This window comes from Barbus barbus, assembly GCF_936440315.1.
Source record: "Barbus barbus genome assembly, chromosome: 41".
Lineage (NCBI taxonomy): Eukaryota > Metazoa > Chordata > Actinopteri > Cypriniformes > Cyprinidae > Barbus > Barbus barbus.
This window is the reverse complement of record NC_136719.1, coordinates 16,652,836-16,669,818: the sequence shown is the minus strand read 5'-3', so window position 1 is coordinate 16,669,818 and position 16,983 is coordinate 16,652,836. Positions and strand designations below refer to the sequence as shown.

The following is a 16,983-nucleotide window of genomic DNA, read 5'->3' as shown; positions in this document are numbered from 1 at the left end:
AGATATGTGATTAAAGTGGCAAGAATTCAAGTCTGAGTAATTGATGACAGGAGTTTAACAAAAGAGGCTATGGTTTGTCCTTTTAAGGAATGCCTCACACCTCTGATGTCAGGATCTCAATCGCATGGTCATTGCTGATGCAGACTACAAACCCTTAAACCACACCTACACTGCGACATCTGATTGGACTTAAGCACATGTTGCTATCATTTAACAATCAGACAGGAGAGAATCCCTGTCTCTGTGTCTCTTGTCTGAGAGTCCATCACAAAAGGATTTAACTCCTCGACCACAAACTGTAACTCAGCTGTTTCCACATAGCATTATCCTCAGCTCAGGTGAGTCCAACACTTGTAAAATGTAATTCAAATTACAATTTTACATTATCGTTTTAGATTTTTTTTTTCTTTCTTTTTGTTTTTTTTTAAACAATCAATTTTTCATCCTGATGGTTTAGTGGTAAATTATACTTTGTTTAATCACTGTAAGAGATTAAACAAAACATATAACTGCAATTAGTATTTTAGATGGGACGCTTTGTTTATGAATAAAATGTGACTGAGTGTTGTAAACAAACGGGTGCTTTTAAATGTTGTAAATTGTTTTCGTATTTGACATATTTTCTCCTCAGACTTATCTGTGAAGATGTACCGTGGGCTTGTGTTACTGTTTTTGGTTTTGGTGCTGGAAACCCGATGGAGTGAGTCGAGCTGTCAGCAGTCAGAGTCTCAAAGAGCAGTTTCAGGCGTAAGTGACAGATTATGATCATCTAAAATGTATAAATATATAGGTTTGCCTGAGCTGTATAATAAAAACTTCATTTCATGCACAGGAGAGTCCGAGTTTTCGGCTGTCGGCTCATAAGGTGCTGAAGAGGTATAATGACATAGATTATGACAGTTTCGTCGGATTAATGGGGCGCAGGAACGCTGGTGAGTGAACGGATATTTTTGCTGTTGTTGTAATTTTGTATCGGATTTAATTCAATTTTTTTTCTACTGAAACGTGTTTTTATTTGTATTTTTTCCAGACACAGATGATATACCACCTCAGCGTAAAAGTAAGGCATTGGGGTACTCTTTGTGCTTTCAGATTAATAATTAAGAAAAATTAATATATGTTTTCTTTTAGGGGAAATGCACGATATCTTTGTTGGACTTATGGGTCGACGGAGCGCTAACCCTGGTAAACACATTTTCTCTTCAATTCAGTGATGTTTGTAAAAGAGATAACTTTACCTTTAGATGACCGTTATCTTGATATCATTTTACACCTATACGAAATATTTTTTGTGGGTTTGCAGTCTGAATTTAATGCCAAACTATTGAATATAAAAAGCGTCTTCTAAGTTGTCCTCGCGGGGTGCACGTAATAAACAAACCAGCGCGAACAGTTCGATTCACGAACAAATGACTCTTATGAGCCGGTTCTTTTTAGGGAATCAAAAACATGCAGCTTGACCAATACAGTTTGATTCACAACCGAATGAGTCTTATGAGCAGTGTGAATTGGTTTACGAGCAAATGACTCTTAAGAGTATGTTATTTGAACTAATTGATCAATGAGACACACGAGTTACCGATTTGAATCTGAAGAATAATCATTGGCTGGTGGAATAATCTTCCCACCCCTATCCGGAATGCCGGGCCCCTGTCAATCTTCAAGCAACAACTGAAAACTCATCTCTTTCGGCAGTACTTGACTTCATCCTAAACTAAAAAAAACTCACTCTTTCCCTCTATCTTTCTCTCCCTACTAGCTTGTACTTATTTGAACAATGACTGAGACTTGGTGTTACGAGCACTTCCTCTGTCTGATTGCCTCTTCAAGATGAATCGCTTTTTGTATTCCCCAATTGTAAGTCGCTTTGGATAAAAGCGTCTGCCAAATGACTAAATATAAATGTAAGAATAATTTAATGAATAAACTCACTGAATCTTAAAGGGGTGACTGAATCGAAATCTGTAAGTTTTTATTAGTTTCAGTCAAGTCCGTCTCGAAATGAAGCATATGTGCAACTAAGGTTCGTGAAACTTAACCAGTGTCTGGCTGGTCGTTCATACGAAACAGTGCTAAAAGTAGGCTACACATTTGCAACGATTCTGTCTTAGCTAATTGAACCATGTGGACTGAACCTCAGACATATCGGAATCAGAATTAGCTTTATTGCCAGGTTTGCACATACAAGGAATTTGTTTTAGTGACAGTAGCTCCACAGTGCGACAGAATGACAGCGACAGGACACAGATAATAATAATAATGTACAAATATACAAAATGGACAATTCAGTATGTACAGGTATGTTAGGTGCAAATTTGAAATGTAATATGTGTTAAATAAAAAATTATGATAGTATTGTGTGTTTCATGTTTATTGTTAAGAGTTCAAGTGTTCATGAGATGGATTGCCTGAGGGAAGAAACTGTTCCTGTGCCTGGTCGTTCTGGTGCTCAGAGTTCTGTAGTGTCGACCAGATGGTAACAGTTCAAAGAGGGAGTGTGCTGGATGTCAGGGGTCCAGAGTGATTTTACCAGCCCTTTTGCTCACTCTGGATAAGTACAGTTCTTGGAGAGTGGGGAGGGTTGTACCAATGATTCGCTCAGCAGTCCGGACTACCCTCCGTAGTCTTCTGTGGTCAGATTTGGTAGCTGAGCTGAACCAGACAGATATTGAAGTGCAGAAGACGGATTCAATGATGGCAGAGTAGAACTGTTTCAGCAGCTCCTGTGGCAGGTTGAACACTTCCTCAGCTGGTGAAGGAAGTACAACCTCTGCTGGGCCTTTTTAACAATAGAGTCAATGTGATATGACTTAACAAATATCTATGCTAGCATTGTCAGAAAATTGTTCAGTCTATCACGCATCTCAGACTTACTGTATTTGTGTTGTCAGAAACTGGGCGTCCATGGAGGAAAGAGTATCCAGAAACAGGCTCAAGCAGAGGCATCTTCTTCAACAAATGCAAACTGAGGTGAGCAATTCAGTAGTAAAACTTCTCTGCCATCTGCAGGCTTTCTGAAACTATTACAACACAGCATTTGTTCCTAAAGCATGTCTGTCTATTGTTACAAAATTACTGGCTTTACTTATATATATATATATATATATAGTCTACTTATTTATACAAGTATTTATTATAATTGCTTTTTTTTACAATTTGTTGCAGGTTTCGTCGTGGGTTATAGGCAAATGAATTGTTTCAGTGAATCGTCTATCCCACCCTGTCATGACAGCTTCTTTTCAAGACATTTCTTTGGAACAACAACAAAAAGTCATAATTTATTTTACAAAAGTAATAGAGCAAGACAAAATATTTATATAAGATGAATCAAATAAACATGATTTCCTATGGTGTGATTTGTTTCATTGTACTGCAAATTATACATTAACCTATAGATTATATATCGCAACATTTACATATCCACTTACATCCCCTGCATTTCAATATATTAAAAGCTATTTTTGCTGTCTAATGTATAAAGCATGATTTTTGTAAATAAAAATATTATCTATCTGATCTTACAATGTTTATGACTTAACTGTTTAAAACAGCATAAAATGTAGCGACTTGGACCCTGCAAAATGCTGTACACAGGAATCATTTGTTACATTTGCCAAAACACAGAGGCTTCATGACCAACTGCATATATAATTATCTACATCAAACTTATATGTATTTTAACTTGATGTCAACTTAATCATTCTAGAGGAAACATGATGTCCCTAATACTAATACTTAGCAACTAATGCTTCAAGTTTGACTTTGAGTGTTAGTGCTTTGGATATCAGTAGATCGTTAAAGCACAGTATGTCTTTAAGTAAACAGGTTAGTAATGTAACAATCATAGACAACATCCCAACAAAAAATAATGCCATCTGAACTTTCCAAGTAAAGAAATATTAAAGAAAACCCAAAGAATCATCAATGATATGAAACTCAGCTTTTCATTTTGTCTCATTGTTGAAATACAAAACTATCGAAACCCTTCATGTACTTTTGCCATGATATATGATGCTTGTGAATCAGACACTTTTACTGTATTCAGACTAGAAGGCAGCAAAATAATTTATTCAAATAGCAGGGACCATGTTAACAATCCGTTGAGTAGCAAACACTTATTCAAAGTGATTTACAGTTGATTTATAACTGGCACAACCAGTCAAGTTACTTGATCAACAGCAATAATGATAAAATTTATTCATTGTTAAAGTTTGAACTTCCAGCTTTTGGTTATTAGCCCAGATCTGTAACCACTTCACCACTCCATTTGCACAGTACACAGTCTGGGTGATTCAAAATGCTACACAAGTTCACATCTGTCAGTTCTACATGCATTCATTTTGGATTTACACAAGAAGAAACAATCATATTCACAATCATGCAGTGCTTCTGTCTGTTATGTTTCTCCCCTGGGCAGCATTTGTGGCTTTGTGACTTGTTGTTCCAGTAGTCTTCACTTTCTCAGCTCTGGGATTCATGGTGTATGTTGGAACTGATTTTTCTTTAACGTGCTCCTCTAATCTCTGAGCTTCTGTGGTGGTTTTCCCAGTGTGGGAAGCTAAAGACAGTACAGCAGGCACGGGAGGCTGGTAGCGGTGTTGGTAGCCATAGGGCCTGAGGCGGTAAGTGTAGTACTCAAGAGTGTACATTAGCACAGGGTCTACATAGTGGAAAGACACAGCTAGGTCAGAGCAGCACTGTGGGCCCTGTAGGAAAAGACAAATATAAGAGATGCTGGTCTGTTACATTTATATGTGATTGCAGATACAGTAGTTTGCATTCAAAGAAATATGCTGGGTTCATTACAAGTTAAGGTCAATCAACACAATTGCGTCAAAATGCTGATTACCATGAAAATTAATTTGGACTTATCTGTCCTTTCTTTAAAAAAGGGAAAATCTGGGTTTTAGTGTGGCACTTTCAATTGAAGTAAATGTGGCCAATCTGTAAACATTAATATGCAGGACAAATAATGTGTGTTCGTATGATTTTAGTATGGAGAAAAGAAAATCACTTGCTATTTATTTTTGTATCCAGTTATATTAAAGTTTACAATTTAATTACTAATGACCAAAAAGAGGACTTTACAGTTTTAAAAATAGTTTTAACAAGAATAAATTAAGTGCTTTAAAACATAAGCTTTGTATTACTAATTTACTTCTATTGTCTGTAACACTGATATTTTTGCTTTATTACAAAGGAAAATTTAAGAAATTGTCATTCTGTCATTAATATTGTTCAATTGAGCTTAATTTGTATGTGTAAAAATGAATTTTTCAGAAAGAAATCACAAACTTCTATTCTTAATCATATTTGTTTTTATACTCACTTTATAAACACTGAAATAGCGTTTGTATCCTTTCTCATTGCCACTTTGATGACCACGACAAGACAAAATTGTGTTTATTTTTTTGGTTTTGTATTGTTAGATGTTAGCTCTCTAGTCACGAATCAAATCATCATGTACATGAAAGAAAAACTATTGACAAATGCTGTCCCCATCAAACCTATGTTGGTTTCGCTTACAATCACCAGAAGGAGTTTCTAGTTTAGTGTGGCATTTAATAATGAGAGGGCTAAAATTATGAGAGGTAATTTCGTTCTCAAAGTATATTTCTCAAACAATGTTGTTGATTTTTATTCATACCTATATCCTGAATGGAAAATTACTTTTGACACTTTAAATGTTTTCTCCTCTCAGGCATAGATAGAAGTCAAGTTCTTAAAACTTTTCAAAAAACGAGTTTAACTTCTGTCATTACTTAAGTAATAACTAATGGGCTTCCTGTGTGTAGGAGACAAAGCTGTGGAAATGTCACAAAGGACATGAAGGACATAAAATATCTTAATAAAAATGACTATGAGTGCATATTTTATCCTACACTACCATCCAAAATTTGGGGTTGATATTTTAATTCATCAAGGACACATTAAATTGCTAAAATGTGACAGTAAAGACATTTATATTATTACAAAAGGTTTCGAAATTCTGTTCGTCAAATAATCAAAATATTAATCAAAGAATCCTGAAAAAATCTATTACGAGTTTCACAAAAATATGTTTCATAAGCATGATATCAACATATTAGAATGATTTCTGAAGGATCATGTGACACTGAAGACTGAAGTAATGGCTGCTAAAAATTCAGCTTTGCCATCACAGGAATAAATTACATTTTAAAATATACAGTAATACATTAAAAAAATATATATATTCTGAATTGTAATAATATTTCACAATATTCCTGTTTTAACTGTATTTTTTGATAAAATAATTTCAGCCTTGGTGATCATAAAGGACTTATTAAAAATAAAAATAATAAAAGCGCGTGACTTACTTCTACAATTGGGTAGAAGCAGTAGTTCCAGTACCAGAAGGTTTTGGAGAACTTTCCTGTAAGATGGTGTTCAGGAATGAAAGGATGGAAGGTTTCACGGTGCAGTGTGTCCCTGGAGTCCCCTGCTACCACCCCCATTTTCTCCAGACACTGACCCATCGCTAAATCCTCCACTGAGGTGGTATGAGTGCACACTTTAGTGCTAAAACCCTCCACAAACCTTCTCAGGGCCTCTTTGCTGAGCACATAACCTGCGCCTCCGCTCATGTAGCCCTGCTTGGCGTACGGCTTGAACCTCTTGCCAAAGTATATGGGCTGCTCTGCCATGTAGTTCGACAAGATCCAGCGCAAGTTGTCCACAACGACGAACGTGTCATCATCGGTTTTGAGGAACCAGTCTGCCTCATCGCCATGGTTCTTCAGAGCGTAATGGAAGGCACGAATGGTCTTCCAGTACAGCTGGTTACGGCCTTCTCCTGTGCCGAGACCCACTGTGGGGAAGCTGCGATCTTCCTCAGAGCTCATAAACAGCACTACGTTACAGTGACGACTCCACGTCGCCTTCACATGCCGAGCCTTTGACTGTAGATTACTAGGCCCTGTCATCACCCAGCACAGGATACGCACTCTCGTAAACAGCTCATCTGCGATGTGACCATCCTCTCCTGTGTTTTTAAAACAAGTTTACAGTTTAATACAATCAAAACATATTTTGAAGGTATACTTTAGTCTATGTACACTAACCTATTAGTATAGGCTGTATATATATATATATATATATATATATATATATATATATATATATATGTGACCCTGGAGCACAAAACCAGTCTTAAATCGCTGGGGTATATTTGTAGCAGTGGTCAAAAATACATTGTATGGGTCAAAATTATCAATTTTTCTTTTATGCCAAAAATTTTAAGTAAAGATAATTTTCCATTAAGATATTTTGTAAATTTCTTACCGTAAGTATATCAAAGCTTAATTTTTGATTAGTAATATGCATTGCTAAGAACTTCATTTGGACCACTTTAAAGGCGATTTTCTCAATATTTGGATTTTTTTGCACCCTCAGATTCCAGATGTTCAAATAGTTGTATCTCGGCCAAATAAACATACATCAATGGGAAGATTATTTATTCAGCTTTCAGATGATGTATAAATCGCAATTTTAAAACAAATTGACATTAAAGGCTGGTGTTGTGGTCCAGGGTCAAAATATATATATATATATAATTTGGAGATTACATTGGAGTCCCTGCTTAATACTATAAAGCTGCTTTGACACAATCGACCTTGAATCAATGCCACATAGGAATGTCCATGATAATTAAAAGGAAAGAAATATTGTATTAAAAAACCTAGTTTACAACACATGTGCCAAGTTTGTAGAATATATATATACAACTATATTTATACACAAAACTTATTACAAAACAAGAGTCAGATCATTGACCCATTGACTCGTCCTTAGTGCTGTCAAACGATTCATTGCGATTAATCACTTCCAAAATAAAATATTTTATTTACATAATATATGAGTGTGTACTGTGTATATATATAAAAATACAAACACATGCATGTACATATTTATGAAAAATATGTTATGTTTATATATTAAATATGTTTATATATAATATACAATATAATAATATAAATATATAAATGTACATACACTCTACAAAATGCTGGGTTAAATACAACCTAGCGCTGGGTAAAATATGGACGAACCCAACGATTGGGTTGTTTAGACCCAGCGGTTGGGTTACTGCCCAGAAGGCTGGGTTAAACATTTAACCCAACTGTTGGTTGAAAACAACCCAGCATGTGTTCTGTCCAATATTTACCCAGCACTGGGTTGTATTTAACCCAGCATTTTTTAGAGTGTACATGTACATATTTTCAAAATATATACTGAATGTGTGTGTATTTATATATCCATAATAAACTTTACTTACTTTATTGTTTATTTTTACAGTTATTATGTAAATAAAACTTCTATTTTGGATGAGGTTAATCGTGATTAATCGGTTGAAAGCACTACTCATCCTAACAATCGCTTTAACTCAGTAACAACCATGTTATCGAATGCTTTCACTAACGTAATATATTATTCATGGCTGACTGCAAATACAATGGCATCGGTAACTAAAAACATTTGTTTTTACATAATGCTGGCGCTACGCTGCTAAAAATTACTTTGGTGCATATTAACAAATCACTGTGTTCTTCCATTGAAAACTCAATGAAGTGAGAAAATGAAAGCTTTGCACCAGCTATTTTGTTGCAGTGCTTTATATCATGTTACACTCATTAATGTATGTAACATACATGATGTACTACGGGCACTACGAATATGTGGTGGTGCTATTAGGTCTTCTCCTATTCCTGCATTACAGGTAGAAATTAATGAAATGCCTCTTGATATAAGGAAAATAAAGCTAATGTTGAATTACTGGATATCAATAAAGGGACATAATGAAACTCGTCCAATTAAAAAAAGTGTTGTTAAAATGTTGGGAACACGAATCTGCCAAGAGGAAGCTCTATCGAGAGGGATCATAAATGTAGAATTGAGCCCGACAGTAGTAGTGTCACCCATGTCACGGTGGCTCTTCTCTTTACCATTAGAAGATCTTAATTTGCAAAAAATAATTAATTATGAAAATAGAGTGATAACTAAGGATGCAATGGTGATGAAGTATCTTGAACAGAATTATAATTCAATGCTTACAGTTTTCACAGATGGATCTAAAAATCCGGAAACAGGTCGAGCTTCAGCAGCAGTATATATCCCACATTATCAAATTAAAATTGGTAAAAGGGTATCTGATCAAGTAGGAGTTTACACAACGGAGATGGCATCATTATTGTTAGCTATCAGGTGAATGGAGGATTCACGACCAATGAATGTGGTGATTTGCTCAGATTCTTATTCAGCATTATCAAGTCTAATTAGTGGGAGATCCTCAAGACAAGATATTCTATATTAAATTATTTTAAGTATGTACAGGGTAAATACATTGGGAAGGAAGATATCTTTCTTGTGGGTTCCAGCACATGTGGGAGTAGTTGGAAATGAGGAAGTGGATCATCTTGCAAAGCAGGCGCAGAAATTATCTTATATAGAAATTAATATTCCACTTTGTAAAGAAGAAGATAAGGCTATTATTAGAACAGCTATAAAAGGCAAATGGCAAGTACAATGGAATGAGGACGAAAGAGGAAGACATCTTTATCAGATTCAAAATAAAATTGGTGGTGAAAGAGAAAGTCGAGGCAGTAGAAGAGAAGACACAATCATTACTAGACTTCGCTTTAGGCATACAGCTCTTAATTATTCCCTCCCTGTATAGAATGAACAAACATGAGTCTGGGAATTGCTGTATATGTGGATTAGCAGAAATTGTAGAGCATGTATTAATATATTGCACTGCTTATCAAAATGAAAGGAAATGTCTGGTGGAAGAGTTAAAAGAAATGGGGATCGGAGATATTACACTTAAAAACTGCTGAATAATGGCTTGGAAAATTATAGAGTATATAAAGCATTAATTAAATATTTAAGAAAGGTACATCTGTTTAATAGGATTTAGAAGCCAATTTATTATTATTATTATTATTTTCCCTTTTCTTTTTTTTGTCTTTAGCTTAATCTTTCTTCACTCTCAGAAATAAAGGTAGAAAATCTATCACTGGGACAGGTACCTTTTCAAGATACTCACTTTTGTACCTATTAGGTTCAAATATGTACACTGTAAGTACTAATATGTACCTTTTGAAAAGGTACCGCCCCAGTGACAGCTTTTGTACCTTTATTTCTGAGAGTGTTCTTATTCCATCAATGATACACACTCCAGCTCAGTAGGTGGCGGGAATGCACCATTATGTTTGTTTGCCAACTGCCATAAAAAGCCAGAAGAAGAAGAAGAGGGCACTGAGCACCTGGCTGATGAGGGTGTTTGAGGTCGATCAGGACAGATCCTTCCTCTCTCCAGGTAAGGTTGGGGGTGTTTTGTTCTGGCCCCAGTGGAGCAGGGCTGCTCTTGCCATCACGCTTCCAGCTGAAACTCTCCTCAAACCACACCTGTCTCAAGAAGATGTACAAGGTGCAGCTGCCCACCAGGAAGCCCAGGGAGAAAGCACATCTTGAATTCCCTGCTTTCATTGTGACCGTTCAGGGATCCCACCAACATTGGTCACTGTAAGGCTAGAAAAATATTAGTTACATTAATTTGAGGCTATTCATTTTCAGTGATTGTTTTAACAGTCTGGATACAGAGATCCTAATATGTGACCCTGGACCACAAGACCAGTCTTAAGTCGCTGGGGTATATTTGTACCAATAGCCAAAAATACATTGTATGGGTCAAATTATCGATTTTTCTTTTATTCCAAAAATCATTAGGATATTAAGTAAAGATCATGTTCCATGAAGATATTTTGTAAATTTCCTACCATAAATATATTAAAACGTAATTTTTGATTAGTAATATGCATTGCTAAGAACTTCATTTGGACCACTTTAAAGGCGATTTTCTCAGTATTTAGATTTTTTTTTGCTCCCTCAAATTTCAGATTTTCAAATAGTTGTATCTCGGCCAAATATTGTCATATCCTAACAAACCATACATCAATGGAAAGCTTATTTATTCAAAATTTACCCTTATGACTGGTTTTGTGGTCCAGGGTCACATATACTATAACTATAATTATATTCATTATAAATTTATTCCTGTAGCCATATAACAGTAAAACTTGCAAATAAACTTAAATAATTTCCCTCTAGCAGGGATTTCCAAATCTTTTTTTCCAAGTTGAACCCATTTTTCCTAAAATATTTACTTGAAGAACCCTGTGAGACTTAAGTTAATATAATAGCACATTTGCATGTTTATAGCACTCTGATGTCAGTTAATGTATTCCTTGTAAATACTTTAAAATGATTCATGTTAAGGCCATCAATCCGTCATTCTTTTTTTAATTATTATTTAAAAAAAGGGGGTGGTGATGGCGCAGTGGATAAGACACATGCCTTTGGTGTGAGAGACCCGGGTTCGAATCCACTGTGAGACACCAATGTGTCCCTGAGCAAGACACTTAACCCCTAGTTGCTCCAGAGGCGTGCGACCTCTGACATATATAGCAATTGTAAGTCGCTTTGGATAAAAGCGTCAGCTAAATGAATAAATGTAAAATGTAAATGTAAATTATATTTTCATTAACTTATGAACCCATCTAAAAACATATTTGATCTACCATTAGGTTTCTTATATTAGGGTCTGACACTTTCTAAATTATAACCTTATATAGACCTAATTAGATAGACAAAACATAAACCATCTATTCATTTCAATATCATTTTGATATAGCCTACTAAGCCTATTTTCTATTTAGGAATGAGCTGCTGCCAGGTTAAATCTGAGGAATAGATTACAAGCTTGTTACCTTGCATGACTGATAAATCTTGGTTCTTACCCTCATTTCCACGAATTAGGCACCTGCTGCTCCCAGGCCTCCAGTCACATTGCTGCTGTTTAAAAATGTCAGTTTTACGATGTTGACAAGTAACATTCAGGTTGACTGCAGAGTCACTCCTTTTTATGATGGATGAAACACTTCTACAAATATTCTAAATAACTCTCTATTATTACTGTTAGGCCTAAACTTTTAATTTAATGAAATTGTTTGAATCATGTTTGCTCTAAGGAAATCCTACAAAGACTCAATAAATCCAAGTCTAAGCTGGATTTTTCCAAATTTTATTAATAGACAGAATATGGCACGGAATTTTATTATCACACATCTTTTAATGCATGGATAAAATAAATAACACAGTAATACTGAGTTAGTCTATGCATTAAACAACCAAAATGCATACTGCACGCACTCGTTGAGACATAAGAAGTGCATCAGAGATCGAGGACAAAGGCCCTTACCTTGCATTCTTTAACACCCCTCTGCAAGCCTCTCACCGTCCCAAGGAACGCTGTGGACTTCGGTCAGTTTCATGCCTTCAATCTTCATTCCTCTTCATATCCGCGAGCTTACATGAGAGGAACGCGTCAGGTTGCGTTTGAGTGCGCGTTGTGACGTCTACACCTAAACAAACGTTAATGATTTCATGCTTTAGTTAAAGGACATTGTGTACGCCAGTCACCCGACTAATTTTGCCCTGTATTAGCATAAGTTTAGCCTTTAACCGTAAGCTGAACAGGCCTCTTTGTGTGCTATTACCGAAACAAAAGATCCTCTGTCATGAGCGACTACTGTGTCAGCAGCATCACACACGGATCGCCGTGTCGAGGTGTTTGATTGGAGGAATGGCCGGTTTGTTGTCATAGGAGTCCCCGCCCACTAGGGGCGTTCACTTATTTCAAGGATGACAAATTAGATTTTACATATTTTAATGACAGTATATTTATTAACCCTCTGGCCCTCTTCGTTTAGGAGTCACACTTGCCTCCACGGTCAAAAGTGACTGAAGCCTTGAAATTTAACTTTTTTTTTTTCAGGAAAATCAATGTAATATATTTTTGTTCAACAATATATTTTTATTATTATTTATGATTTTGAGGGAATTTTATGATACTATGCAATATTTATACAATTTTAATGAGCTATTTTCTCCATTAGAATTAATGTATTTTTAATTTTTTAATTTCTTTATTTCTTTTACTATTTTTTAATAAATGCAATATTTCACATTAAAATAGAGTGAAGGCATTTAAAATCCATTTTTTTGAAGTGAGAATTGGGCCATCTGAAGGCATTAAAAACTAAAAACTTGTGTAATGTTGCGTAACCTTCTTGTATTAGCACCCTATATAGATATATACAGAGGCTTTTGGATTCCTGTTGTTTATTGGACATAATTTCTTAATTTTTTTAGGTTTTGCATTTAGATATATATCTAGACATTCTAAAAGACTACTTTTTGTCAAGGTTTAGATCATTTTGATTAGATAAGTATCAGGTTTTACATTATGATTACAGTCAAACATTAAAATCTTGTTAGAAAGGGAACACATAGAAAGCATTTTTGTTACTCAGCATTTGATCATTAAAAATTCTAACAAAATAAGGAATGGATAGTGATAATTCAAAACATTTTATACAAACATTTTGTAGTTAATTGATATTTTATTCAATGTAATTCAATAAATGTTACAAAAACTTTAGAAAGGAACAGCAATTATGATGAAACAAACTAACAACTGCAAAAACAATCAGTATCAAACCGTAGATGTAAAAAAGAGGAATATAAAATGTATAATTATAAACAACTTTAACTATATATACAAACTAATTATTTTATGCATTGCTGCACATGCAACAGATATCAGGAACATCTGTTAGGCTGAAATAAGATCAAACGCAATAATTATCAAACAGTAAATTGAAGAAAAAGAGGAATAAAAATATATAAATAACCATAAATAAATAGATTTGTAACTATTTACAAACAAACAGTAATTATTTGACACATTGCTGCAAATGCAACAGACAGTATCACAGTGTCTCTTGCACACTGGAAGTTTGCACTTCATGCAAAAACTGCTGGTTTTCACATCCTTTGGCCAGCACATTTGGCACCTTTTTCTTTTCTGTGAGAGACTGGTCATAGAGGGATGAGCCGTGGAGGGACCAGCTGTAGAGGCACCAGCCGTTGAGGCACGAGCCATGGAGGGACCAACCACAGAGGGACCAGCCATTGAGTCGCGAACCATGGAGGGACCAACTGTAGAAGCACGAGCCATGGAGGAACCAGCCATTGAGGTACGAGCTGTGGAGGCACAAGCCATGAAGGGACAAGCCGTGGAGAGACCAGCCGTTGAGGCACGAGCTGTGGAGGCACCAGCCGTCGAGGCACAAACCGTGGAGGAATCAGCCGCAGAGGAACCAGCCATTGAGGCACGAGCTGTGGAGGGACCAGCCGCAGAGGGACCAGCCATTGAGGCACGAGACATGGAAGGACCAGCCGTTGAGGCACAAGCCATGGAGGGATCAGCCGCAGAGGGACCAGCCATTGAGGCACGAGCCATGGAGGGACCAGCCATAGAGGCACAAACCGTGGAAGGACCAACCGTTGAGACACGAGCCGTGGAGGGACCAGCAGCAGAGGGACCAGCCATTGAGGCACGAGACGTGGAGGGACCAGCCATAGATTGATTGATTGATTTGATTTATTTAAGTGTCATACATCATAATGGATGCCCAGCCCACAAGGGCTTATTAGACACTGCAACATATAACAAATCATAGCCACGTGACATAATACAAAGTAAAAGACAACATTACCAGACAAACACAAATATATCTATATACTCCTCATACGGGGTATAGAATACTTTGACGTCTATGCCAGGCCTTTTCCACAAATTTAACTAAAGCAAAGACCTTATTTTCAAATAACCAATACATAATTTCAGCTTCCTGCTTCCAAAATAAATCAGAATTTTCCAACTGGATTAATTCAAATAATGATTCTCTCAAATCACAATACAAGGAGCAATGAAAGATAAAATGGAAATCATCCTCAACCACATTAGTGTCACAAAATTCACATAATCGTGAATACTGAGGTATTCCTTTAAATCGCCCCACTTCCACTGCCAAAGGCAGGGTGCCAGTTCTTAGTTGGGCACAGAGAGATCTTTGTCTTCTCGTTAAATTACACAAGAGATATAATTCTGTTTTATAATCCATTTTAAATTGTACATAATTTCTAAGTTTTGGCTTATTCCAAATATCCTTCTTCCATTGTTCCTTGTATTTTACACCCAACTGCTGTTTGACATGATTAATATTACAGTTTAGGTTATTTTGTAACATTATATTCATATCTGAATTTGCTAAAATAACGGAAATATCTCTAAACCATGGATGAAAATTAGTTTTATCCCAGTAAAAAATTTTCTTTGTTAACCTTTCCTCAGGCAGACTAACAAGACGGTTCCATAATCGCACCATTTCACAGCTTTGTTTAACAATGCACGGAACCCATCCTGCGTCCCCCTCCACAGCTAACTTTGTAGCAAATTTATGCACACCAAGGAAGCATCTTAGTGCTCGGTATTGAACTGAGTTACATTCAGACACTTCTCCGGAACCCCAAACTCCTGCAGCATAAAACAAAACTGGGTCAACCAACGATTCATAAAGTTGTGTATATATGGAAAAACTAAGATCTGGACATGATTTCATTTTACTTAACAAACCACCTAATGCTCTTCCGGCAGAAACCATAGAAGCACAAGCCGTGGAAGGACCAACCGTTGAGGCACGAGCTGTGGATGCACCAGCCGTTGAGGCATGAGACGTGGAGGGACCAGCCATAGAGGCACAAACCGTGGAAGGACCAACCGTTGAGACACGAGCCGTGGAGGGACCAGCTGCGGAGGGACCAGCAGCAGAGGGACCAGCCATTGAGGCACGAGACGTGGCGGGACCAGCCATAGAAGCACAAACCGTGGAAGGACCAACCGTTGAGACACGAGCCGTGGAGGGACCAGCTGCGGAGGGACCAGCAGCAGAGGGACCAGCCATTGAGGCACGAGACGTGGCGGGACCAGCCATAGAAGCACAAGCCGTGGAAGGACCAACCGTTGAGGCACGAGCCGTGGATGCACCAGCCATTGAGGCATGAGACGTGGCGGGACCAGCCATTGAGGCACGAGCAGTGGAGGGACCAGCCGTTGAGGCATGAGCCATGGAGGGACCAGCCGCAGAGGCGACCAGCCATTGAGGCACGTGCCGCGGAGGCACCAGCCATAGAGGCACCAGCCATGGATGCACTAGCCGTGGAGGGATCAGCCACATAGTTACCAGCCATTGAGGCACGAGCTGTTGAGGGACCAGCCGCGGAGGGACCAGCCGATGAGGCACGAGCCGCGCAGGGACCAGCTCTGCAGTCACCAGCTCTGCAGTCACCAACCCTAAAATTGTCTTACCAGCTCATTTCTCTGTGTGTGTGTCTGTGTGTGTGTGTGCGTGTGTGCGCATGTGTGGGTGTCTATTTTGCACTCCTGATATTCTAGACAGTCACCCCTTGATTGCTGTACACTTTTTTTTCTGACCAGTGGCTGATTTGTAGTTTGTACCACCAAAAGATTCACTGACATTTCACATTGTTTTGTATTTCCTATGTCGGTCATTTTTGACCGCAAAGAAGTCAAGTGTGACTATTTTTTTTTTTGACCCTTTAACATATCCGAATCATGTCCATTATTTTTTTGTGTTCATATTGCTAATGTGACAAAAGTCACCAAGTGTCATCTCATTCTGATGAAGCTAAGAGTTTTTAAATTTCAAAATATAAAATGTTTCATTAAACAAAAATATTTTTCAAAATAAGCAGAAAATAGTACAAACTTCGCTAAAGTGATTGTTTTAAACTAGTATTAACTCAGACATTATAAAAAAAAACAACATTATTTTAGCTGAAGTATTTGTATCTATAGAGTCTGGGAATGTGTCGTCATAGCAGCAATGCATTCTGGGAATTTAGGTCACGAAAGCTACAGCAGAGACTGGATAATAGAGTGAATACAGAGGTTGATATTATTTAATATTTCTATTATTCTACTTAAGATCGCGTTGGAGTTGTTAAGGCTCACTTTACATCATTTGCCATAGCCTATAC

General features: G+C 37.0%; 2 protein-coding genes across 5 annotated transcripts; one reads left to right on the top strand and one right to left on the bottom strand.

Moving 5' to 3' along the window:
* Positions 1–645: 645 nt before the first annotated feature.
* LOC306860922 (uncharacterized protein) lies at positions 646–2,974 on the top strand (the record flags this gene model as incomplete). The annotated part of the gene is made up of 5 exons (XM_079402946.1): positions 646–747; positions 833–932; positions 1,031–1,060; positions 1,132–1,185; positions 2,892–2,974. 5 exons carry the CDS (start codon positions 646–648, stop codon positions 2,972–2,974), a joined length of 369 nt encoding a protein of 122 aa, XP_079259072.1.
* A 323-nt stretch (positions 2,975–3,297) lies between these two features.
* Positions 3,298–12,688, bottom strand: LOC306860561 (glycoprotein-N-acetylgalactosamine 3-beta-galactosyltransferase 1-A-like). 4 transcript variants are annotated; one of them, XM_079402308.1, is made up of 6 exons: positions 12,576–12,647; positions 12,278–12,440; positions 11,817–11,871; positions 10,284–10,548; positions 6,339–7,003; positions 4,038–4,706 (listed from the first exon to the last, which is right to left on the bottom strand). In XM_079402308.1, the coding sequence occupies exons 4-6, from the start codon at positions 10,504–10,506 to the stop codon at positions 4,377–4,379; spliced, it is 1,218 nt and encodes a 405-aa protein (XP_079258434.1). In that variant the 5' UTR covers positions 10,507–10,548; positions 11,817–11,871; positions 12,278–12,440; positions 12,576–12,647; the 3' UTR covers positions 4,038–4,376. The 4 variants fall into 4 exon arrangements, with proteins under 4 accessions (XP_079258433.1, XP_079258434.1, XP_079258435.1 ...); XM_079402309.1 differs by having other exon boundaries at positions 4,043–4,706; positions 11,817–11,868; positions 12,576–12,634; XM_079402307.1 differs by having other exon boundaries at positions 3,298–4,706; positions 11,817–11,868; positions 12,278–12,647.
* Between the last annotated feature and the right edge of the window lie 4,295 nt (positions 12,689–16,983).